This window comes from Semicossyphus pulcher, unplaced genomic scaffold (assembly GCF_022749685.1).
Source record: "Semicossyphus pulcher isolate SPU_LCO1_2020_fin unplaced genomic scaffold, fSemPul1.0.p SCAF_27, whole genome shotgun sequence".
Classification (NCBI taxonomy): domain Eukaryota; kingdom Metazoa; phylum Chordata; class Actinopteri; order Labriformes; family Labridae; genus Semicossyphus; species Semicossyphus pulcher.
The window spans coordinates 1,117,501-1,142,940 of NW_027211701.1; the positions used below are offsets into that span (position 1 = coordinate 1,117,501).

Genomic DNA, 25,440 nt, shown 5'->3' on the forward strand with positions numbered 1-25,440 from the left:
CAGGCAGGACTCGTACTCAAACCCCACGGACACTGAGCGTGCACACACACACACACACACACACACACACACACACACAGGATTAGCCGGTTATTCCTTTTTTCTTCGTTGATAAAACATTTTTCAAACGGTATTTTTTTCTAAAGTTAAAATTAAATTCAATCAGTCATTAAATTTTAACACCAGTAAAAACACAAAACAATTTTACATGAAAAACCAGCGTCTTTCTGACACTTTCCAGCAGACAGAGCACACCAGGAGGCCTCTGAACCGAGCCGAAGCTAACGTTAGCCTAGCTTCAGTGTTCAGCGTTTGACTGGAGCCAAATAATCACAAAGCTAACAAACCTGCTCATTAAAACTGGTTAAAAAGCTGAATTCATTAGTTTCACGTTGAATCAGCCTAAAACTTCACAGTGAGGACGACGTGACCTGAAGCAGAAAAAAGTATCACAGCTGGCGTCGTGGAAAACTTTCAACCAATGAGCTCAAACTTAGAGCTCCTTAAAGCTGCAGATTCTTTCTCAAACTTCCAGCCGCTGTTTGGACCTGACTCAAGCTGAAACAATACGAGTCTGTGCCGATCATCCTGATATCTGTGAGAACAAACACATGATCCTCTCCTTCCTGCGGTCTGTTTAGTCTCATGTGCTCACGTGTGCAGACGCTCGGGCTGCAGCGTCGCTCTGACAGCACGATTATTTGTCAGTGTCACCCGACGCGTCACTGTAATCGCTGAGGTTTGTTTGAGTTAACCTGACGTAACGCGAGCCGTGTTTGGACTGCAGACGGCCGATGTGCCCCCCCGCCTCCCTCCACATAGATCATCTCTCCTGCTGTACGTGTTATTAATCACTGTCTGAGGCGGAGCGGCGCTCCTTCAGGACGCCTCCGAACTCTGACTGAAAACTCACAGAGCATGTACAGCCACCAGTCTCTGCTGTCTCATGTTTCTGTGATTTTACATTTTTTATTCAAAGGCGAGAGAGAGATGTACGAGGTTATCACAAACACGCTGCTTCATTCAATTAAAACTGAAGGCCTTCCAGCTTAAAGTTCAATCTATCAGCGCCCCTGCTTAATATTATTATATTATAATCTCTGGAGGGGACAAATGTCGTCCATTCTCATAGTAATGAAGATAAACATGTTCACATATAATACACCTAAATATCTGTTTGAAATGTATCTGAGTGAAGCCCTGCAAAGTGAGAACAACACTGAGCAAACACTGATGACAGCGATGACAGTGTCTGACTTAGAGGTGCAAAGATAAGTCGACAAAGATCGATGATAACGTTAGTAACAAATTTAAATGTTGATTATTAGTCGGCTCCGTCATCGCGCGTGTTCTTCATGCTATTTTCATGTCAACAACATTTTAAGATTGTTTCTATTAAATATTAGTGTTAGTGATTAAACACCCCACACCGCCTGGCCGAGTGCTATGGGGGATTAAATTATTCTTCATATATTTAATATGTTAAAACCATCATTTGACCTTTTGTTGACCTCCCTGTGTTGCATCCCTCACGTGTCCACAGGAGTAAAGCACACAGCAGGAGAGTGAAAACATCTCACATCAATCAAACGCTAAAATCAGAATGAAGTTCTCCTGCAAACCCAGCTTTAATGATTTAATGATTGTCTTATTAAAGTTCATAATTATTCTGTTGTTTTCAGAAAGCAGCAGGCTGCGTGTTTTCATGAATAAAACGCCGGCAGCAATCTGTCTGGATGTGAAACTCAGAGGACGGGCGGAGGCGAGTCACTCGGACCCTCACACTCACCAGACTTTGGTTACGCTCCCTTACCCTAACTTATGAGCACCAATTTCAGAAGTGTTACAAAACAGGGCAGTAAATCTTCTTTATGTGCAACCCATTAAGGCGCGCTACCATAAGTAATAACTCACCGAGGAGTGTGTCTGCTGGACTTGTCTCTAATAAAGGTGTCAGAGGGGTTAGCATGCCCATAATGTCGAGGTAATTTCCCCGTCAGAGCCTTTCTGTGAAACCTGTTTGAACTCCGCCGCAGCCGTCTGCAGCTTTATGTACGTTCAGGAGGAGTGAAGCCTCCTCTCACAGCTACTGTTCACAGCATGACGTTAAACTGCGTTCAGATCAGGACACGTTCTCAGCTTTTGTCTCGTACAATTCGTTACTGTTTCTAAAGATTGTTTAAGTGTCTTTTACCTTCCACCTGGTTTACAGGAGCAGTTTCAGTCCTGACGACAGTTAATAAAAACGACATCACAAAGTGCTTTGATGAACACAGAAAAGAACAGAAGCCTGAACAACAAGGCCAAACACAGCGAGACGATAAGAAGGTACAGACAATGCAGTGAGAGGGAGAGGATAAAAGATGACAGCAGAGAGAGGACAGGAGGACGGAGGACGAGGACGGGAGAAGAGAGAACAAATATAAACAAAAGACTAAAGGAAGCACAGGAAGTGGACAGCTAGCTCACATCTGCAGCTACGCGGCCCAACGACAGACTTCCACAGTGCAGCACAAAGCCAGTGAAATGTAAAACCATAGAACCAAGCCTTCCTGAGTTTCAGAAGGAAAGCTGGTAAACTCTTAAAGAGTGCACATTTCTGAAGGATACAGCTTCACTATTTTTAGCTAACTCACCCACTGCCTCTGACAGGCCATAGACCCGCTGGCCGTAGGCGTCTGTCTTGTCCCAGATGAAGGTGTAGGACAAATTCGGTTGGGCAGGAAACCACTTCTGGAAAAGGCGACCGACCACGGCCACCATCAGATGAACCTGGAGAAACAGAGACACACACAAAGGTCACTAAAGGGTTGTTCAGCTTCGGGTTCCACTGATAAGAGCTGCAAATGAGTAAATAAACTCCAACACATCCAGAACTCTGCTGCCCGCCTCCTCACCCCCTCCCGCTCCCGTGAACACATCACCCCTGTCCTCCAGAACCTCCCCTGGCTCCCTGTTCCTCAACGCATCAAGTTTCCTTCTTCTCACCCACAAAGCCCTCCAGAACCAGGCCCATCCATACCTCACAGACCTGCTCCACCGCCACGCTCCCTCCCGCAGCCTCCGCTCCTCTGATGCAAACCTCCTCTCTCACCGAACCCGGGGAGACAGAGCTTTCTCCACAGCTGCCCCCTCCCTCTGGAACTTTCTACCCGACCACATCCGAGACTGCACTGACCTGACTTCCTTCAAGTCTCTGATCACGACCTTTCAGACCTGCTGTAACCTCTGATGCTGATTTTATGTCATTTAATAGTTCCTCTTATGGTGTTTCTTCTCTTCTTATTGTGTTGCTTTAGTTGTTTTTAATAATGTAAAGTGACTTAGAGTTCCATGAAAAGCGCTATATAAATAAAATGTATTATTATTAATACAAACATCAGCTTCAAAGCAGAAAACAAAACTCTGCAAAACCAAACCAGCAACAAAATCTATAAAACATGCTGCAAAAAAACACCAATGACACCAAACTGAAAGCACTGGGAAAACAGATCACAGATGTGTTGACCTCTCAGGACGCCCTCTCCTCTCACCTTCATCAGGTTGAACGGTATGGACGTCTGCGTCATGGTGACTTTGAGCACCGGTTTGTACCCTGCAGCTCTGGAGCTCAGGTAGATCAGGTTGAGGTCGCTGCCTGGGATGGACGTTTTTTCTTGTAAAACCTGCAGAGGAATAAAAACACACAGAGGAAACACGTCAACACGGTTTCTCTGTCCTGATTGGTATCTGAGCCTCATATTCACAGTGATGGGCTGCTAATTAGCACGCAGCTTCATGTAGCCGCTAGCAGTGTTTGCAGAGAGAACGCTCGGGAAAGAGAAAAACAAGCATCAAACCATCTGTGCCCACGACAGGGTGCATATTTAACATCCTTACTGGAGCTTTTTACCCCAGAACTGTGTGATACGGTGAGAAATAACATTTAAGCTTTGATGATATGGCTCTGCAGAATTATTTTTGTAACCCCTCTGCCCCCCCGGAGAATATATAATCCACGTCACATGGGTTACATCTTTGAAGGATGGTTAATCTGCATATTTTATTGGGTGTACTTGCAGGTGAAGGACAAGCAGGAGGACTGCTCTGATTTACACACGCAGAAACATGAACACACACAAACAAACACACACACACACACACACACAGCAAGTGGACACCTCCTTGAACTTTCTAATACTCCTGGTGAGATATCGTCTCCTAACTTCACATCTGCACCTCTGCTCAATGTTCACTGTCAGTAACATACATTATCATCGTCTCCTCTGCTCTCCGACGTCTCTGCTCGTCTGAGACAAGAAATAAAACGACTGGAGTGATTCCTGTGCAGGAGTGTGTAAGTGTGAATATTATCTGTGTGGGCATCTGTATGAGCAGCGTGTGTTTGTGCACGTGTCCTTGTGTTGCACTTGAACGAGCTGAACCGGACTAAATCACAGCTCTGACGGGCAAAGTCAGCGAGAGAACAAGCAGGATGTTTCATCTACAGCGAGCATGACGGACTGTCTGAAGGAGTGGACACTTACAGGGGCCATGTGGAGTTTTAATACACGTACACTGCTGCACATGGAACCTTTAGCTTTGCACTGCTAATGTGTGACAGATTTATATCACTTTAAAAAATGAGACCTCTCCCCGTCCTCAATGCTCAAACATGCACTCTCTCCAGTGTCTTCAGGCTCACCTGCAACGAGCACCACGAGCTAACGGAGGCTTCGAAACACAAGTTTGAGCCAGTGAAGCTCGTCTGTACAAATGAGACTGGACTGTAATTGTTGGTTCTGTTAGCTATTGTTGCTAGCTTGTTTTTTATTTTTTATTTTTATGCCTTTATTTGAAGAGAGGTTTTGAATTCAGAGCTAGCTAAGATAGCAAGATACCATCTTTAGCAAATAAAGTCAGCTAACTGCTGCAGATTCTGTTCTGGTAAATTGGCTAGTTTTCTGTTTGCATTTGACTTTACCGGCTAACGTTAAGAAGCAGCCTACTGAACAATGACTGTCTGAGTGGATGAGTGGATACGTTAGTTGGCTAGCTTGCCAAATGTCTTCAGCAGCTAACGTGATCCATGATGACTATGTGAATTTAAGCAAACGAAAAGGATGTTGCTAACAGTAAAAAACAAAGGTGTATTCCTACTGTGATGCCGGGTTTGTCACCTTATTGTCTCTGACAATGGGCAGACTAATAACTCCTCAACAGGATGCTAACTGCAGTTCACTTAACGGCCACTGGTGTCACTAAAAACAGCGTTTTTCTGAAACTCCACACAAAAACTTTTCAGGAAAATTTAAGTTTTGGTTTATAATTTTTGTAATTTATTGTAGCTTTTGTCATCATTTGTATCATAGCAGTGTATTTATGAAAATACGGCAGATGATCCGACAGTTTGTTAGCAAATCAACGTTACAGTTTATCCAGATGATCTACATGGAGATGATTCTTCCTTTTTTTATTTGACTTTTTCTTAGATGCTCTGGTTTTAACCAGACTTTTAAGTCCAAAGTCACTGGTTGTAAAAGAAGTGTGATTATATAGAAGTCTATGAGAAAGTAAACATGTTCCTAATGAGTTTATGGTCTCAGTCTCTAGTTTCTTCTTCAACACAGCATGATGTTCATTTAGTCACTGATGCTCCATTGAGAGTCACACAGACCAGGAAGAGGGGAGGATTTAGGGCGGGGCTACCTGTGAGTGACAGGCCGCTACCACTGCAAAGTGAAAAAAGTCTTGTTCAGCGTTTAGTTACACTAAAAACAGTCTGAGCAGTCGGCTGTGTATTCATTTATGCCTGTTTTTCACTTGCCAATATTAGCTTCCTAATTAACAGTTTCAGTGAATTACAGATGCTACTTTCTTCCACTCATCATTAGCTTAGCTTAGCCTTAGCTCCAGCACCAATTAGGGTCACTTCTGGCCTGAGACCGTAGCGACTCTATTTCTTAAAGTCTATAAATAAGTAAAAAGACATTTTGGTACAAAGAGCTCTTGTTGTGAGATCACTTTGATCTCTGAACATGACGAGCAGAAAGTAAGAAAACAAGATGTTTGACAAAGAGGTGGAAAAAGGAGAATCCAAACAAAGGAAAAGAAAAGCTCCTCAGGGAATGATCCATTTGGACTGTTTCACTGTTATATTTTTCAACTGCACTATTGCCTTTTCATTAGCCAGGCATTTAGTGTTCATTACAGATCCATTAAATCCCCTTTAAGACTGCCCTCTTCTCTGCCCTCCTCTCTAATGGACTCTGCTGCACCAGGAGCTCGGTCGCCGCTTTCCATCCGCCTGCTTTAGATCTGCACTCACACACAGACACACACACACACACACTTTTCTTTGTGTACAAACTCCGTCCCTTTATCGTAGACAGACAGGCGCACACACACACACACACACACACACACACACACACACACACACACACACACGCTTGTCAAATAAAAAATAATTACGGAGCGCTGGTTCAGGGTTGTAAAAATATAAAAACACACATGGAGCTCTGTCATCTGTTTCATTTCCTCTGTGGGCTGCTTAACGCAATGTGACGCTAAAACACACACACACACACACACACACACACACACACCTATGCCCCTCTTTGTATTTCACTCAATCTCTCTTTTCCTTCCCTCCCTTTTTCATTTAACACACACACACACACACACACACACACACACACACAAAGATAACACGGTGTAATGTGGATGCAATTACAACATTCCTCCATGATGAGCTTCAGTCGCCTGCCAACAGAAACGTGTTATTAGGCTCACAGGCAATCAGCGGCAGGACACAGGGTGGGGCAGTGTGTGTGTGTGTGTGTGCGTGTGTGTGTCTTACTTTTATTTGGGAGGTAATAATACTCTAACTTTTGGAACTACAGTTCCCACAACACTTTGGGGGGTGTAAAGAGAGTAGCTGTGTCACACTGCGGGGGCTGCATCCTTCGAAGGACGTATTTGAACACAGCGGCGTTTCGAGGCTGACCCATTTAGAAGGCTCCTTCAAATGCGTCCTCTCTTCCCCGGGCCGTGAAGGATCCATCGGGTGCATCCTTCACGGCCCGACACGTCCCAGAGGTTTTTGCTTTCAACTCGATCGAATATCTGAGATACAAATGTTAAAACATGAAAAGGGCCTTGAAACAATTGTCTTTGAAATGATTTGACCTGTGGCTAAGCAACAGGAGCGGCGATTCATGAGGGTAAGGGCGGGAACAGCTGGTGACACAAACAGGAAGTCCTCTGTAGGCCAGACCGTCTCATTTCAGTTCAGCCTCAGTGTCTACGAGTGACTCATCCTCCGTAGACCGCGTCCTTCCAAGGATGCGACACAGCTAGTTTCTCTGTGGACTACAACTTCAACCCTGTTTTTTTTCTTCGCCTTTATCCGTTAACATTTGGCTGATTGACAGCATGAACAGTGTGCTGGAGTTTGCGAACTGTGAGTCAGTCACTTTGTTTAAACGTGATGAGTCTCAAACTAGTTCCTGAGTTTTGAGGAGCATCTTTCTTTCTCAGAGGATTTCTGATCATTTCTTAGTCCTGGACAGAAAGTGTAAGAGAAGTAAAAACACTGTGTGTGTGTGTGTGTGTGTGTGTGTGTGTGTCTGTGTGTGTGTGTGTGTGTGTGTGTGTGTGTGTGTGTGTTCAGAGTTTACTTTGATATGTCTCCTACAAGTGAGTGGCTTTTTAATGCGAACTGGAGTAAAAGATGCTCCCCCGTGTCGGCGAGTTTTCTTTGGCCTTTAAATCCTTTAAAGCACTTTCAATTTCTCTTCTGAAGTTTAGTTTACATTAATTATTATTTCTATATTTGACTGTGATTTTCTGTGAAGCTCACGTTGTTTTAAACGTGCTGTAGAAACATCTTTGACCCGACCGGACTGATAACTTTAAATATCCACGATAAGATAATCCACGGTCAGGCAGCATGAATATTGTCCTCTAAAGGTGTGTGTTCTCTCTGCTGTTTGTTACCTGTGTCTCAGGGATGATGGGGCCGTCCTCAGGTGAACTTCTGTAAAAGGTGGACAGAGGAGAGGCGACGATGACAGGACTCGGTCGGATGAATCCGCTCAGGTCACAGCTGGGGATGTCGTTCTCCTCCTGAAGCAGAGTGCCGGTTACACACTCACTCGTGCATTCATACGAAACATATAAAACCTGTTTCAGTCCGTGTTTCTGTCTGCCAGCATCAGTGACACGCTCACCTTCTTCATGACCAGCGTGTCCATCACATAGAAGACGTTCCACGGCACCCACACAGTCCTGTACTGAGTGAGGAACGGAGCGCGCTCGAAACTCAACGTGAGCGACGCTCCACCGTTAGCCAGGAGGTCGAACCTGCAGAACATCAACAACACAAATATTTACTCTTCTTCATGGCCCTCTGAAGACTCCAGAGGAAGGTGCAAAAAACACAGCAGGTTAATGAATAAACATGGACACATACATGCCGTCCTTGCGTGTGACGGTGTATCCGTGTTCAGGATAGTGAACAAACGTCACGTTGACTCCGATCAGAGGCGTCCCGTCAGCCGTCAGCACCTGACCCCGAATAATCGACACCAAGCTGGAGAGAGAGACAAAGGTGAAGTCATTTTTATGAAGCTGCTCTGATGCATCACTTGTGAAAGAGTCCCTGCGTTTGGCTAAAGTCAGTGCTGGTCCTTGTTTTGTTGTCAGCAATAGTAATAAACTCTCACACACACACACACACACACACGCACGCACGCACGCACGCACACACACACACACACACACACACACACAGACACACACACACACACTGGGAGCGCTGTGATGGACTCTGGTGTCCCCACAGCGCTCAGAGCACGCCGGCACATCTCCATCACACACTTCCTGAATGACTCCTCCTCTTCTCCTTCTTCGTCTCATGTTGGCTGATGTGTTTTGTCCAGTAACTTGTAAAAGCAAACATCACTGATACGTTTCAGATCGCCGGGATAAACATGCATATGTCACCGTCTCGCTCTCATCCACCACTCCTCGCTTTGGCTGCGTGTCCATGTAAATGACACATATTTATATCGTTGATTATTGTAACTTAAAGATCCGTTCAACTAATCAAGTAATGAATTCATGCATTAGTTTGATGTTTACATAAAGGTCATTGTGCTCTGGCTCCATCAGGTAATCGTATGCAAACACAATAATCCGTCCAGGACGTCACAGTTTGATCGTTTCGTCACACAACACATCACACATCCTCTGTGAGCGACTGTAACAAACACTCCAACAAAGCCATTGGCTGAGAGAGCTGTTTGTCTTCTGACATCACTTCCTGTGTCAAGATGCCAAAAAAAATGTGTCAAAACCAAATGACACGAAAGTAAACTGCCATGAAAAGCTAACTCCACGCCGCACACGCACATAAACAGCTACACCTTATTTATCACTCACACTGTTGTCGTTACATTCGGCTGCTGCAGGAGTATCAAAGCACTGAAATCAGACATCAGAAACACAGCCTCTGATTGGCCAAGAGACTCAACACAAGGCGTCAGGAAGCGGCTAAGTGTCAGGCTAACAGTTTCCAGAATACCTGATAAATGATCAGAAGAAGACACCGAGTGTTTGATTGATTATCATGGATTCACTGAGTCTCTTTAAAGACAGGTCGTCATCTTTAGCACGCAGCGTTCTGAACATATTCAAGAACCAGTAAAATCTGTCCTCTGATACTGAAACATCGCAGACGTCAGGGATCAATATTCTGAACATCAACGAGGAGAGTTTAGTGACGTACTGCACGCGTGTGGCAAACAGGATGATCGGCCGGCAGGAAAGTTGCAGCAATTTCTGTGAATTTGCAGGAATGGAACACAACAACTTCCTGCAGCGACTGAATATGAATGAGATGTATTGATTATGTGGTCAGCAAGAAACTCTCATGTCAATCATCCCAGTCTGTTTTCTATCACACCTGCATGAAGCTGCTCGTCTGAATGTGAACTCCTGCAAGGTTGTGTGTTTGTGTGTGTACTTCTGCATGAAAACACCAGTGTGTGTGTGTGTGTGTGTGTGTGTGTGTGTGTGTGTTGGTCCCCATTCGCATGTCTGATGTGTTCAGAAGTGTGTCGCTGTGAGGTGGAAGTACATTTTAAACATGATTTCTTCGTCTTTTAAATGAGCCAGTTTTACACACCCTTCAGCAAACCCCACACAGACACACACACACACACACACACACTCACTCACAATCACACACACACACACACACACACACACACACTCACTCACAATCACACACACACACACACACACACACACACACACACACACACACACACACTCACTCACAATCACACACACACACACACACACACACACACACACACACACTCACTCACAATCACACACACACACACACACACACACACACACACACACTCACTCACAATCACACACACACACACACACACACACACACTCACTCACAATCACACACACACACACACACACACACACACACTCACTCACAATCACACACACACACACACACACACACACACTCACAATCACACACACACACACACACACACACACACACACACACACACACACACACACACACACACACACTCACTCACAATCACACACACACACACACACACACACACACTCACTCACAATCACACACACACACACACACACACACACACACACTCACTCACAATCACACACACACACACACACACACACACACACACACACACACTCACAGTCACACTCAGCACAGTTGAGGTCTAATAAAACATTTTTATTATGAGGTTGCCGGGCCGTTCCATTATGGAAATACAGGACGTTTTTACCAGCGGGTTGTGGCCCTCCGCTCGTATGAAACATTCAGGCGGCATAAAAAATGTGACAAAAGCAGAAAAATGTCCGAGCAGAATAGCCGTCATGTTTCTTCCTGTCGCTCGCTCTGCCTTCCACGACTGCCACCTTCTCGTTCTCTATTATCATATTAAATGATGTCTGAGGCACGTGTGGGCAGCGAGGGGGAAACAGCAGACTGTCTCTATCGGAGCACACACAAACCTGCAGCTGCTCATAGAACCGCAGACCGAAGTAGGCTAAGCTCTGACCTGCAGGCACGAGCATTATGACTCGAGCTATCACAACTATAGAAAGAAAACAAAGAGAAGACACACATTATCCCTGATCCCTCTGTGATGAAAAACAACGGGGTTTGTTCGGAGGAACAGGAAGTCATTCCTCCGCCCTCTCTGTCTATGGAAAGCCTTTCTATACGGCTCATAACAGAAGCCAGAACCTGCGGAAATCTGCCTCAGCCGCCGTCCTTCCTACCAAAGGAAACATTACTTACATGTTAAAATAGGAACGTTATCTTCTCCTGGAGTTATGGACAGCATCCTGATGCTTCTAATGTCCCACACTTCTTCCGACCGTACAGGCTGTGTCTCAGAAAGGGATCGGAAGAGTTGCACTGTAGCTGCTTCAACAGACAAAGTTGTTCACGGTACACAAGATGAAACAGAATTCCATCGGCCGTCTGCATCCAGACACAAGCCCTGCTCACACCTCCTGTGTCTCTGACAGTCTGTCTGCTGCCCGATCCACGGCGTCCGCCTGCTGCAGATACGTCTAAACATCGAGCGTTTATCGTGTCACAGAGGACGTCTGATCATGTGACCGGTGGTCAAAACCAGCCTAACCCAGGAGGGACATAGCTCCTCTGTGGGTACTGAGGAATATAAAGAAAGTTCTTTATCACATACTTCTCTCATTGATCGTCGCCTGTTTACCAGTAACGAGCCAAACAACAACACATGAGTTTGTTTTGTAGGTAAAACATTGAAGCCTCATCCTGCACTCACTGATTTAACATCCAGTGCATCCTTTTTAGCACTCCATGCTTACTAACCATTTTCATTTCCCTGCTGCTCTTTCTGCTGTTTTATGTCCTCACAGTTTTTCCCACTTCAGCACAATCGGCTGCAAATAGGAATCAATACTTGACGCATGTCCCTCCCTAGAGCTGTTGTTTTTGGGCCGGAGACATTCTTGCTTTTTAACCTTTCGTTTGCGTACACAACCTGCATCATGAACGTAACTGTTCACATACTTGTCTCTGCACAACGCGTGTTACAGCAGGATACCTCTAGAGGGCACCAGAGAGCTCAGGCCGTATGCAGCTGTCTTATGTGCAGGATGTAAACAACAGACATGGAGACACTGGAGGAGGTTACTGTGATGTTCATTCTTCTCTCAGTGGCCCGGTGACTGACAGAACTCTGCAGCCAGCTCAGGCTGATGAGCGGTGGACAGAACACACCGTCTGCTCCGTCCCTGCTCCGTCTCTCCAACATGTTCCTCTGTGCTCGGACGTAACGCTCCCGGACTTGTTCCCATTTTGTTCTGCAGGTTTCCACGTCGACTTCTAAAACAGAACTTATCTGTCTGCAGCTGTTTGACAGGCCTGTTCATCTCTGTGCAGCGGCAACGACACATCGTACAGATGTGGATCATTGTGGACTCGGTCTATCAGCTTGTCTTCAGAACTTTCTGCCCTTGTTGTCCCTGCTGCTGTCCCTGTGTGACCCTGTCACAACCCCTAACCCTCAGCCATCCAGCGTTAAAAGTATTAAGTATCTATCTCTAACTATTTGAGCTTTTTATGTAGATGTAGCAGAGAGGGGAAACTTGTATACAGCAGCTTAGTGTTCTCTTTTTTAATGTAAATGGAACAGTTCAAATATAGTTTCAGTGAAATGGTGCTGGTTGAGTCGAGGTGAGTTCCTCGATTTTGAAACTTTTGGTCACAGAATTCTGTTTGTGACAAAGCAATGAAAAGTGATGCACAGTTTAGTCCAACAGCTTAACTCATAGCAAAGCAAACTACCTGCATGCTAAAGCAGGTGAACACATCTTCAGTCGTTCAGTGCAGGAAAACTGTGCAGGGAACATCAGCGTGCGTGTTCCCACAAACCTGGGCTGTCGTGTACACATACATGTGATTAAACTAACCAGTTCATTCATTCATTCATTAAAAAAACAGGTTGAGACAGGGTTACCTTTTATTGAAGGGACTCTCCTCAGTGATGACGTGAGTGGATTCAGGACCCAGTAAGAAGTGAATGCGCTGGTAGAACGAGCGGGCGGCCTGAGAAGTATAGCGGGAAGTAAACAGAGAGAAACTCTGTTGAGTGACGTTGAAATGTAGCAGGAAATGTTTAAAGTTAAATCCTTATTTGGACTTTGTTTCTGGGGAAGCTTCAAACCTGCTGAGGAGCCAGCGAGGACGGAGACTGGCTGAGCACCTCCCCCGGGTCAGGTGAGCCTTTGCAGTACTGCTGGTTCTGACAGGACGGCTGCAGACAGCAGTCTGGATCCATGCAGTCTGCCAGGCCGTCTGAAACACACACACACACACACACACACACAGTTAGTATAGTCACAAACCTGAGACAGCAGGCTGTGGAGGGATGACGGTAAAGTTACAGGTGGATGAAAAGAGGAAGCGACCCGAGAATTATGATTAATAAACGACATAGACAAACAGTGATGATGGAGAAATGCAGCGATGAAAAGGAAGGAGGGATGAGGAAGACATAAAGACTCACTGTAACAGTTATTGTAATTCAGCGCATTATTTTACTTTGTTCTTACAATGTGACGTCCTAAATGTTAAATTAAAGTGCATGTAAAAACTACAGACACATTTCTGTTGTCTAACTTTAAATCTATTAAAAAGGAAGCGTATTATCCAAAAGCATCAGACGGAAGCAGAACATCTGCTGCCACACCTCCAAACTGTTTCTAGGCTTCTCTTACAGAGAGGAGGATGACGGACGGGGGGCGGAGGGGAAGAGAGAGAGAGAGAGAGCGTTGTTCTGATAATAAGCTAAAAGTGGACGAGTTTCTGAGGAAGAGGCAGAGATAGAGAGAAAAATAAACGAGGATGGACTGATGTAAGAGAAGAATGAAAAATGTTCCCTTCTACTTTCTGATGAGGAGAAAAGGGAGGAACGGACGAATGAAGGAAAAATGGAGCGATGAAGAAGAAGAAGTACGTGAGCAGTTTGTGTTTATCAGCTGCTGCTGCCAAGAGGAATAAAGACAGGGAAGGAGGGAGGAGGAAGAGGAGGGAGAGGAGGGAGAGGAGGGAGAGGAGAAGCAGGGACGGAATGATAGAAGAAGAGAGATTAGGAAGGCAGGAGGGGATAAGAGAAAGGAGAGACAGATGGAGAGATGGAGGGATGGAAGGAGGTATGTAAGGGTATGTAATAATATACTGGCTGCCATTTATCTCTGTTAGTTTATAAAAGCCAGTTGTACATCTGGTGAGCAGACACAAGGGACTGCCGTCACACACACACACACACACACACACACACACACACACACACACACACACACTAGCTCCTCTCTCCTCTCCATCTTTCCAATGCGAGCGTCGGACCTACAGTAAACCTGGACACAGTGAGGGGCTAGCAGGGTCCTGAGCCCCCCTACGACCCCCCCTCCTCTCAGTCATTGTGTGATGAACAAATTAATCACAAATAAAGTCTGTGAAATGAAGGACTTCAAACCAGCCTGTCTGTGGATTAAAAACTACACAGTAATCTTACCTTTCATTGGCTGGCGTCGGTTTATACGCTAAGGCACCACAGTCAGTTTCTATTGTAGCAGTAAGTACAAGCTGCAGAGCTGTTCGGTGACGTGTGTGCGTCACAGCGTTTTAAAGCTCATGATTATGAGCAAACTTTTTATCACGATAAAAACGAGGGAGAGCGGATGATTTAAAGACGGCAATGAGGCTAATCGCTAACGTCTAGAAGACATCGTGACGCTAAACAAGGAGGAGGATGAAGAAGATGAGGAGGATGAAGAAGAGGACGGTGTCAAGCTGCTGTTACCTGGCCCCCGTGAGCCCAAAGTAAGCTGTGCTGTGACGTGTGGCTAACGTTAGCTAGCAGAAGCTGTGTGTTGGTGTTCTCATAGTCACATTAGAGGAGTCTGCTTCAGTGTTGTTTTAGCTCACAGCTCAAGTATTCAGTAAATCGCCCGATGATTTATTCTGTTGTTTTGGATTTTAATTGTTCACAGTTTGTTCGCATTTGATTCGTTCATTCTAACGGTGGCTGCACACTGCCCAGACACAGGCCAACCAACTCCAACTGTTCAGTGCGCGCCGACAGCTGGAGTTAGTTGGATGGAGCTTTTTGAGTTTGACATGTCCTGTCAGGTTTGGTAGAGTCGGGGAAAGTCGGGCTAATGCGCCATCAAACCTTCGTCCATGTCAAATAAAGCAAAAACTGACATCAAAGGGTAGACGGTAGCTCGGTCTGTCGGGACTTGGCTTGGGAACCAGAGGGTGGTTCTATGTGTGTGTAGCATGTTTGTACCAACACAGTGAAAAGGTTGCATTAATAAATAAAGTATCTCTCTAAGTAGCCAACAGCAGTCTGTCCTGTCAGCTCGTGTTGGGCGTCGTCTGGGCAGTGTGCAGTCACCTTTAACTGTGCTTGTGTTTTCCATTCATTACCGTTCACATCAGTACTTTTCCCTGGATAATAGAAACCTATTTTTTGTGATCATTTCATTATTGATTAATAAAATTCATTAGCACCTGTTTAAGACCCTGCAGGCCCTCCTGGCTCTTTCTGCTCCGCTCTGCTGCTCCTGGTGTTTGACACTCAAGGAGCTATCTGCATGGCCAAAAGGTGGCACCTGATGTTTAGTGCAGTAATAAATACTTTTTCCCGGGACTGTTTCCAAGTCCTTTTTTCAGTTCCAGAGTTTCAGAGTTTAATTTATGTTTTGCTGTTTCAGGCCTTCTGAACACTGCAGCTCATTTACCACCGGCCCGACTCTCTGACTGCTGTTCAGCTGACTTTCCACTCCACAGCCTCCTCAAGGTTGACGCTACATGCTCTGCATTCCTCAGGCAGCTGAGGAGCTGCAGGTGGTTGGGCTACGTTAACACCTGCTGCAGGTATGATGCACAGAGATTTGAAGCTTTCAGGAGAGGCCTCTGTTAACATTTTCATGTAAGCTCCTTGAGAGTCAAACAAGGTCACACTGACACTGGATTTCTGAGCCCAATAACAACATGTAAGAGTTTAAACATTAGATAAAGGTGCATTAGCTGTTCGAGGTCTCTTATATTTGGGGGAGACATATTGTGGTGGACAAATATACCTCCTTCATTGTCCTTGCTGTCGGTACAGAGTGTTTCCATGGCCACGTGACAGCCGGCCCCTCTCCATCCTGATTGGCAGATGCAGTGCCAGCCGCTGGCCTCCAGGGTGCAGCGTCCGTTGTTGTTGCAGAGACCTGGACAACCCTCTGAGACAGGGGACAAACACACGGTTAGAACAGTGAGAGCAGAGGGAGTGAGTGGGAGGGGTCACGGCTGGCCGTCAGCCGTGAAATAGGCTTTAACCAATGCACAGGTCTGAAGGTCGCGGAGGTTAGTTTTGTACTGGAGCCCTGATAGATATGAGTCAAATCAACTTGTTTTTTTACACTGGATGATTTTCTTGCCAGAAGTGCAAAATGTTCGGTATTTCTCATAACTTGGAGGAGCCTCTGAAACAGAACGAGAGCATCATGGGACGTTAAATCTCCAGTTACGTCAGAAACAGCTCGAGGTGATCTGGCAGCCTCTGCAGGCGTGAGGCAGGTGTTACACAGCTGAGGGAAATCCTCCTACACCACGCTGAGGCGCTCTCTCTGATCACACATCTGACAAAACAACAACAAATAAACTCAGAGCGGTCGAGAAATAAGTGTGGAGACAATAAGTCGCACACTCACAGCCACGATGCAGGAAGGTGTTTTATTAAGTTACCAACGTCTCACCCGGAAGACAACTTTCTAAAGACTTCCTGTTGTGTCCAAACGATGGCGTGCATCATGGCATCATGGCTAAATGTGTGAGACTCTCTCTCTTCAACAATGGTGTTCTTCCTCTTTCTGTGTTGTATTCTAGGAATAAGAAGCATTCTCTACCCATCAGATCGAGGATTCTGCAAAGTCAGACAGTGACTACGGCATAGACCGCTTCCAGCCAGATAACTGCTCCACTCACCCTCCCTTTGAGCGTGCAGGAGAACCTGTTGGAGGTGAAGCTCACAAAAACACAACCTGGTTGGTTTGTCCATTCTGGGCTACCGTAGAAACATGTCGATTCAACATGGAGAACTGGTAGAGTGTCTGCTCCTTCTGTCGGTATAAAGACTCTTATTTCCAGGTGATTTATGAAGATAAAAATCCACCTGGTCTTTAGATTGTCATAAATATTCCACTTTGGATCTTTAAGTGGGTTTGTCACGATCTACAGTGACTGTGTCAAAGCCACAGTTTGCTTTGCTTTCTGTCTCCAAACCTCTAGAGTTGATCGGCATCCAGATACACAGTGGATAACATTTTCAGCTTCCAAACAGCCTTTAACAAACAGCCTAAAGAGCACCAAAGATCAGTCTTGGTTTTAAAACCAGTGTCAACCCACTTGGGTATCGTCTTGATCTTGTCCTGAACTTGACAGCATTTACTCCTGAACCTGATGGGACAAAGAAGACTTTCTTTCAGGACGGGTCGAGACCACAAGTTTGGGTATATGACGAAGGAGACCTGCTTTGATTTGTCGGGGTGTCTCAATGGGAATGTGGATCTTAAGGTCAATGTGAGGGGTGCCTCAAACTGTGCAAGTGTCTCGTCCAGGTCTCAATACATTTTGTCTCGGTTCAGGTGGCCTCGACTTCAACACAGCATGCATTCTTGATGAATTATGCTAGCCTGTGTCAGCCAAACAGAACAACTCATTTGGTCGATGTTATTGTTGGAAGTTTTACTCTTGAAACTGGTCTCAAGACTTCTTTTGGAAGGTCTTGGCTTGTCTCGGTCTCAAACAAAGAAGACTCAGGGTTTTCTGTCAAGACCGGTCAAGACCACAACTGCAGGTCTGTCAATAAATAGCCACATGGAGGACTCCGAGTATGACTTCTGTGGGTGTTTTAAGGTCAATGTGAGGAGTGCCTCAAACTGTGCAAGTGTCATGGAGTGTGGGATTCGCGCTGGTCTTGGTCTTGATTCAATCTCGTCCTGCCTGATTCGGTTTCAGACAAATGGGACTGAAGACTGTTTTTATTCCAAGACTGGTCAGGACCACCAGTGTGGTTCACCACTGCCATGAAGAGGAGCATAATGGGGTTTGGGACCTGCGCTGGTCTGGTCTTGGTCTTCATTCTGTCTCGCTCTACCTTTGTCGGGTATGAATTCGGTTTCAGACAAATGGGACACTGGGTTTTATTCTGGTCACTAAACTGCCATGAAGAGGAGCGTCTTGTTCTTTGCTTGGTTTTATTATGTTAAAGTCTCGTCTCAGAACACTCTGCTCTTTGGACACGACTTGGTCTCAGTTAGGGGGTGGACACTAGTTAACGGTTTGAGTGTGTTGCCCATCCTGCGGTTTACCAGAGTTTTACCGTCCCAGCAAAGTCTAAACTCTGTTTCAGAAGCTTCCCAACTCACGGCGTTCAAGGAAACACTCAACACTTGTCAGTGACGTTAAATTTAAACTCATTTCATGTCAGCAGAAAACTCTGGCTGTCAGCAGCTTCAGTCCAAAAACACCTCCAGAAAGACTTGAAAGTATTGGTTGAACCCTAATGTGTGTGACGGCCCTGAGAGATGAACCTTTCTCCTACAGATGGACTGACAGACTGAAAGACAGATCGATAGACAGATATAACAGATCAATACATTAACCCACGTGTAAGAGACACAGACTGACAGACAGACAGACAGTCAGCCTTTGGTGAAATGCACTGACGTTGTAGTTTCACATGAACCAGGGCCAAAATGGCGACTGTGCTGCACGGCTTCAATCGGAAATTAATTCAGGAGAATATTTGGTGGCACATGATGTTTGTAGAGGATCAGATGAGAATCAGGCGAACAAACCAACGAAAGGAGAAGAAAAGGAAAACAACACAAAGAAAGTGACATTATTTTCTGTCTGAGGGAAGTCGAACCAAATCGTATCGAGCTGACACAAAGATACAACACGTGATTTTTGATTAAATGTCGAATTCTTTTTGGTCTTTCTCTTCCAGTCAGTTAAACCTAACAAAGGTCACAGGTTAAATCCATGTGAAAACACAACAGGTAGACAGATACACAGTGCACAAAGTATAGGGAGGACAGGGTGCTTTGGACTGCATGCCTCCGATGGCTATACTTTCTGCCTCTGTTTGACATTCCTCCATCACACAATAGACAATCTGATCAATAAACAGTGACTATCAGACCCAAGCAAAGCCCAGTTGGAGAGACAGAACGAGGGATGAATGTGAAGACAGAATATAGAGAAAGACAGGAGACAGACAGGAAACAGACAGGAGACAGGGGGACAGCAGCTGGCTAGAATAACACACACAGATATATCAGGCTCGTGGATGCAAGACGAGACATGTAGCTGTGTGCGTCTTCGTCTGTGTTGTCTGTGTTTGTGTGTGAGAATCAGAAACAGGGTTAATAATGACGTGAAAACAACGTACAGAAGGATAACACAGACAGAAAAACAGATACACCGAGCGTTGAGGAAGACTGAACGTAAAAGAAGAATGGAATAAATCAGAGTCAACAAAGCAGAGTGTGAAGTGATCGTACTTTGGGACAGAAAGGCCTTTATTGAGTCTTTGGCATGAATTACCTTTATATCCTGAGAATAGGAGAGGGCACGAGGGAGAGAGGGAGGAAAATTAGGGAAAAAAAGTAAATCGAAACAAAAGCAGCACTGCCAAATATACTCTCTGTGATGGACAGATGGAAATGGCAGCCAAAGGAAGAGGAGAGGAGGAAGAGAGAGCTGGGATCAAGGGAGTGCAAGAACACTGCAGAAGAACGTCAGCAGAGTCAAAACGAGCAGTTCATTCAATTCTGCCTCCATTCACATTTAAATCACACACACGGGAGGGCGGACAAAGGAGCTGCGAACGGAATAACATCACAAACCATATTTTAGGAATCAGCCAGAACTCAACAGAAACGTATCGTCAGACTCTTGGGTCTGCAGCAGGACGTGGACGTGTCATACAGCTGAATGTTGTCACTCCGAGGCTCCTCTCTTTCACAAGTCCCCCACCAAACGTCACTGCTTCTTCTAATGCCAAAGGAAGAGCATCATGCTTAGTTGACTGACATATTGCTCCGCTGGCGGTTGCTGATTGGTCGTTTAACCTCAGCTTCAGGGTTTGTCACTTTTCCAAAAGCAGGATTTCTTTTCCCCAAAAGCCGACGCAGATGTTCGGCCAGCCGAGAGAAGCCTCGTGGCGGACAACCTGGACGCTGTGTCCAAATCATTTATGACGCAACAAGGAAGGCCAATAAAGAAGAATTACTTCAGCAAAGTATTCATTTGACTGCCACTGTATTCAGAGGAAGCCCAGTTTATAATCCAGAAAACACACATGTGGAGCAGGACGGAGCGCAAAGACACAACAGGGAGCGGACAGGACGCAGCTCACAGGAACAAGAGCCAAAGCAGGAACAGGATTTCATGGTCTGTAAAAGAAACTTTAAGTGTCTGAGCTTCTTATGAGCTCGTCTGCTAAAAGTGAAAACACGTCTCGACTCTTACGATCGTCCCGATTATCAGAATGTCAAATAAGGAAACATGTCTGAGTCTGTCCAAGGGAATAACAGCTTTGGGAGGCTGTGTTTTGTCTTTATGAGGGCCTGTTGAGCCAGCTCTCTTTAGACTTGAGCTCTAACATTCTGACAGCAAAGGGAAGCTGTCTCTCTGACCTGCTTAAAGAGCTGCACAGAGACGTCAACACAGCCAATAAGTCGCTAATATTTAGCACATTGTCAATCTAAACGTATACAGCAGCTTCGTCAGCAGCGCTGAGCTCCAAAATATGACCATAACAAGTGGTCCATGATCTGAAGCCGGTATAAAACGATGGACGTCATGACAGCCAAACCCTCTCTGTCGCCCCCTGCTGACTGGCTGCAGTACAGGTCATAAAGTCCGCCTCCTCTATGTTAACAGATGGGACATGAGTCAAACTATAAAATCAAAATACACGTCAAATACATTTTTCTGACAGCTCTGTGGACAAATGGGGCTCCTGCAACGTTCTGTTCCCGAGTAGCAGAGTAGAGGAGGAACGGCGAGAGGAGACGTAACTAACACTAACACTACAGTCATTGAACTTTCCATCAGCGTGAATATCTGCTTCAGACCGACACAAGAAGCTGTTCTGCTGCAGACTGAGCCCACCTGAGGGCTCCAACACGCCAAGGACACCTGAGGGCTCCAACATGCCAAGGACACATGAGGGCTCCAACACGCCAAGGACACCTGAGGGCTCCAACACGCCAAGGACACCTGAGGGCTCCGACACGCCAAGGACACCTGAGGGCTCCGACACGCCAAGGACACCTGAGGGCTCCAACACGCCAAGGACACCTCAGGGCTCCAACATGCCAAGGACACCTGAGGGCTCCAACACGCCAAGGACACCTGAGGGCTCCGACACGCCAAGGACACCTGAGGGCTCCGACACGCCAAGGACACCTGAGGGCTCCGACACGCCAAGGACACCTGAGGGCTCCGACACGCCAAGGACACCTGAGGGCTCCGACACGCGAAGGACACCTGAGGGCTCCAACGCGCCAAGGACACCTGAGGGCTCCAACGTGCCAAGGACACCTGAGGGCTCCAACGCGCCAAGGACACAAGGTAAAGGTGTGTGTCGGGTAGAGGAAGGGGCGGGAAGGTGGCTCCACCAGCCAATCTCTGCTGCACACACTCTGGATACAGATGATGGCAGCGCCCGCTCCAGGGGAGTTTGGGCTTCACTTTTGTACGAGTGGAGGCAGAGACGCGTCAGCCATCTTTATCTGGTACTAACATGTAAATGTAGCGTTTGTAACATTTGTAATTGAAGTAACTAAAGTATTTACAGCACAGATTTAGGGTAAAATCGTACGCACCACAAGCACATTTATTTCGCTCTTCGTGCTACGTCCTGACTTTAACGCCACAGAAAAACAATAACCTGGAGGACAGCGTCCAGAAACGACAGAACCTACGGAGTCGTATTTTGAAGCGTTGGGCCACTGACCACACTGCTGTCGTGCTGCTCCGCGTGAGAACAGGCTGAAACTACGTCTCATATGGTCCAGAGTTTTTTAATAACTGGAGGCGTTTAGGTCGGCGTCTGAGCTGATGATAAAGACACAACAACCTCTGAGCACAAAAGACAACATTAAAACGCATTCAGAACCAGCTGTACAGTTTAAACAATATAATTATATTTTATCTGAAAACATCCAAGTGCACTACTTGATCGGCAAAAGGAAACAGATTGTTACATTAAAGTGCTGTCGCACATTTAGAGAAGATAAAACATAAAAGGGCTCAAAATGTTGAAAGCCACAGAAATGCTGCACGTTATCAGAGATGGAAATGAGAGAGGGGGAGAGAGGAAGAACTCAACCAGATATCCAAGTTTAAAATAAAAGTAAACAGCCACCATCAGCTCCACAATACACCAAGAGAGAAAGCAAAGGATGGAGGGAGGAAGAGAGAAGCTGGTGATGAGGAGGAGAAGAGGAAAAGAGTACAGTACCTTTTACTCTAATGTCCGGATTGTGAGCTTCGAGAAGGAAAGAAAGGATACAGGAAAAAGGTAGATAGAAAGATTTAGTGCAGAAAACCAGGCAGGAGGAAAGCATCAGTAACTGTGACTCAGCAGGAGGGTCGATGACACTCAGGGTGCGTATCACTCAGCAGGCTCAGGCTCCAGAACCAGGCCCGCGACACTTACAATCATGTTCTCTGGTTAAACACAGGATTGTTCTGCCTGCTGCTCGACTTCTTCATGCTGAAATATAATAATTAATGAAGGTGGGAACGACCGCAGCGAGGTCAGAGTCTGCAGCTGACTGGAACACGAGACGTTCATGTGACGTTCAGAGACAGAAGGAGAGAAGAGCCAGCCTGTATGAATCCTCTCTTTTAAACAAACAGGCTGTTTGTTGGCTGAGCACTCTCACTAAAACCCTCCTCATCTCACTGTTGTTCTGCTCTCAGCATCCTTCTCCGTGTGTGTGTGACTGTGTGTGTGTGTGTGTGTGTGTGTGTGTGTGTGACTGTGTGTGTGTGTGTGTGTGTGTGTGTGTGTGTGTGTGTGTGTGTGTGTGACTGTGTGTGTGTGTGTGTGTGTGTGTGTGTGTGTGTGTGTGTGTGTGTGTGACTGTGTGTGTGCGCCTAACCGACAATAACTGGAGCCAATTTGCCGCTCTTTCGCAGCGATACTGTAGCTGTCTGTCTGTTTGACAACAAATAGCTTTTTAAGTGCGAGGATTGGTGGAGAGCTGAAGCTGCCACAAAGGCCCTGCCACTCGCCTGTTTCCCTGTTTGACTATCACTACACAACAGGACGCTCTCTCCACTCGCCACAGATACGCACTTAAAAACACAATCGCACTGTGTCAACTGTAAATAACCAGTCCAATATGGAGAGGTCGCTCTCGAGCATCGACACTAAACAGCTTCTGCAGAGGTTTGATCTGTTTTAAGAGACAGAAGAGACACAATAATAAAATACATGAACTGTTTATATTTACATGTATGTGTGTGTGTTTACATTGCATGTGGAAATTACATTTGAAATCTTTCTGCAGAAACTTGTGGTCAGCTGAGACCACAAGTTTTCTAACATTATTATTTGTACATAAGCGGTCTCAGAATCACTCGAGGGTTTAAGCAGGAGTTGGAGTTGGTCTCGGGCTCTCTAAAACAGACAGACCGCTTCATTAAAACCAGTAAAAACAGGTAATGCAGCAGAGTCATACACAGAGCACGTCAGGAGGGGCTGCGAGCTGAGCTGCTGTTAGCTTGTTTTTAGGTTAAGATTCCTTCAGTGTTTATTGTTCAGAGCCTGCAAACGTGTCTTCCTCTCCAAAACAAACAGACCCAAGAAAAAACACTGAACAAAGCATTTCCGTGTTAATAACAGTGTCTCTCCGACACACTTCGGCACAGCCAGGAGGCTGCAAACCGAGCTGCACTAAGTTCAGCTTAGTATCTTTCATGTTTAATGATGAAGTTCAAAATGACGAGGATGTGAAAAACTAAGAAAGCAGCCTCCTGTAAATGTTTTGCTCTCCATCGTACAGGTGGAACACTCTGATAACCGTGCGTCTTACAGGTAAACGGAGGCCGAGGTAGGAGGGTAGTGAAAAAGGAGCGAGTGGTCGGTTCAGACGCAGCCTCACAAAGCTCTCCTGTGTCTCCTCACGTCTGCCTGTAATTAAAGTTTAAATCGTACATATTCTACACGTTTATCTACATATAAAGTTTATGTAAATATACATAATGTTTATGTGCAGGGCTTACAGTTTGACCATGCATGACTCTGCACATCGTCTCAGCTCTGCGGGGCGTCTTAGAGTCTTTCAGCTCACTGTTCTGAAACATCCAGTTTATGTTTGAACGTTTTTGTACTTTATTTTGAAAGACTAACATCTGGTTTCTGGCCACCTCCGTGCTCTTATTCGTGTATGCTTTCTTTGCACTGACCACCTGTGGAAGAATGCCTGGTTTACAATACAAGGCTCCTGTGTCTACCTCTGCACTTGATGATCTGCCCAGCACTGTGACATGTTTTGGTTTCAAGGCCACGACTATGGTTCTGTCTCACTCCTCTTAAAAGCTCCTGAAGTGTTTCACTTGTTTAAAGAGGTTTCCAGGACTGATTACAGACAGAGACCTGATGGAGATGGAGCGTTGTTGGTAGCTGATGCAGACTATGACTCTAACCCATGTAATAAAACACCCAGAGTGAGTTCCCCAGAGCGATGGCCAAACATAACTGATCCTAAAGGACAACTCTGCTTTTTACAGCCTGGATCTCATTCCAACTAGAGGCACTTTAGTCGCTCCAGTTTTTATTGAATGACAGCAAACACCAACACAAACACGGACATCCGTTTAATTAGCAGCAACGTTTTCCCTCTGATCTCCCCCGCACAGCAGCGTGAAGAGAAGAGACATTTAAATATCTCGACCCGACAACACGAGTTTGTTTCCAGGTTTCAATAAACTCCTTTAATTTCTCCTGTTAATGGAGTAAGTCATTGAATAAGAACACAGTATGTAATGCAGTGTGGCTACACAAAGGTTTCCCTCTCACAGATATTTGAACACTGCATCTCTATGATTTTTCAGATCTCATGCTGAGGCAGCAAAACAATAATACACTGTAATCTGAAATTCCCTTCTTAGAATACTGTTAGGCCCACTTCCCCTCCGTCTCTATTATTGTATCCTACATTTCAACCAATGCTTAGACTGATGGAGAAATGTGTTAGGCCCTTATTTCGCGGTGGTAGCTAGCTCGTCTTTTTTGGTTTTAAATGTCACTGTTA

The 25,440-nt window shown here is 45.7% G+C and overlaps 1 protein-coding gene across 2 annotated transcripts in view; it reads right to left on the reverse strand.

The window, feature by feature from the left end:
• The window catches only part of LOC138604840 (teneurin-3), a 149,150-nt gene that overhangs the window by 52,817 nt on the left and 70,893 nt on the right, over nucleotides 1-25,440 (reverse strand). Inside the window, exons 13-23 of one of the 2 annotated variants that reach the window (XM_069676851.1) lie at nucleotides 22,638-22,664; nucleotides 19,712-19,720; nucleotides 16,195-16,341; nucleotides 13,272-13,402; nucleotides 13,065-13,153; nucleotides 8,456-8,575; nucleotides 8,214-8,346; nucleotides 7,981-8,109; nucleotides 3,534-3,665; nucleotides 2,637-2,772; nucleotides 1-32 (exon numbers count right to left, since the gene is read on the reverse strand). The exon at nucleotides 1-32 is cut by the window's left edge and continues 112 nt beyond it. In XM_069676851.1, coding sequence (XP_069532952.1) covers nucleotides 1-32; nucleotides 2,637-2,772; nucleotides 3,534-3,665; nucleotides 7,981-8,109; nucleotides 8,214-8,346; nucleotides 8,456-8,575; nucleotides 13,065-13,153; nucleotides 13,272-13,402; nucleotides 16,195-16,341; nucleotides 19,712-19,720; nucleotides 22,638-22,664 — 1,085 coding nt within the window. The remainder of the gene's footprint in view (nucleotides 33-2,636; nucleotides 2,773-3,533; nucleotides 3,666-7,980; nucleotides 8,110-8,213; nucleotides 8,347-8,455; nucleotides 8,576-13,064; nucleotides 13,154-13,271; nucleotides 13,403-16,194; nucleotides 16,342-19,711; nucleotides 19,721-22,637; nucleotides 22,665-25,440) is intronic. The other variant, XM_069676852.1, reaches the window with a different exon arrangement.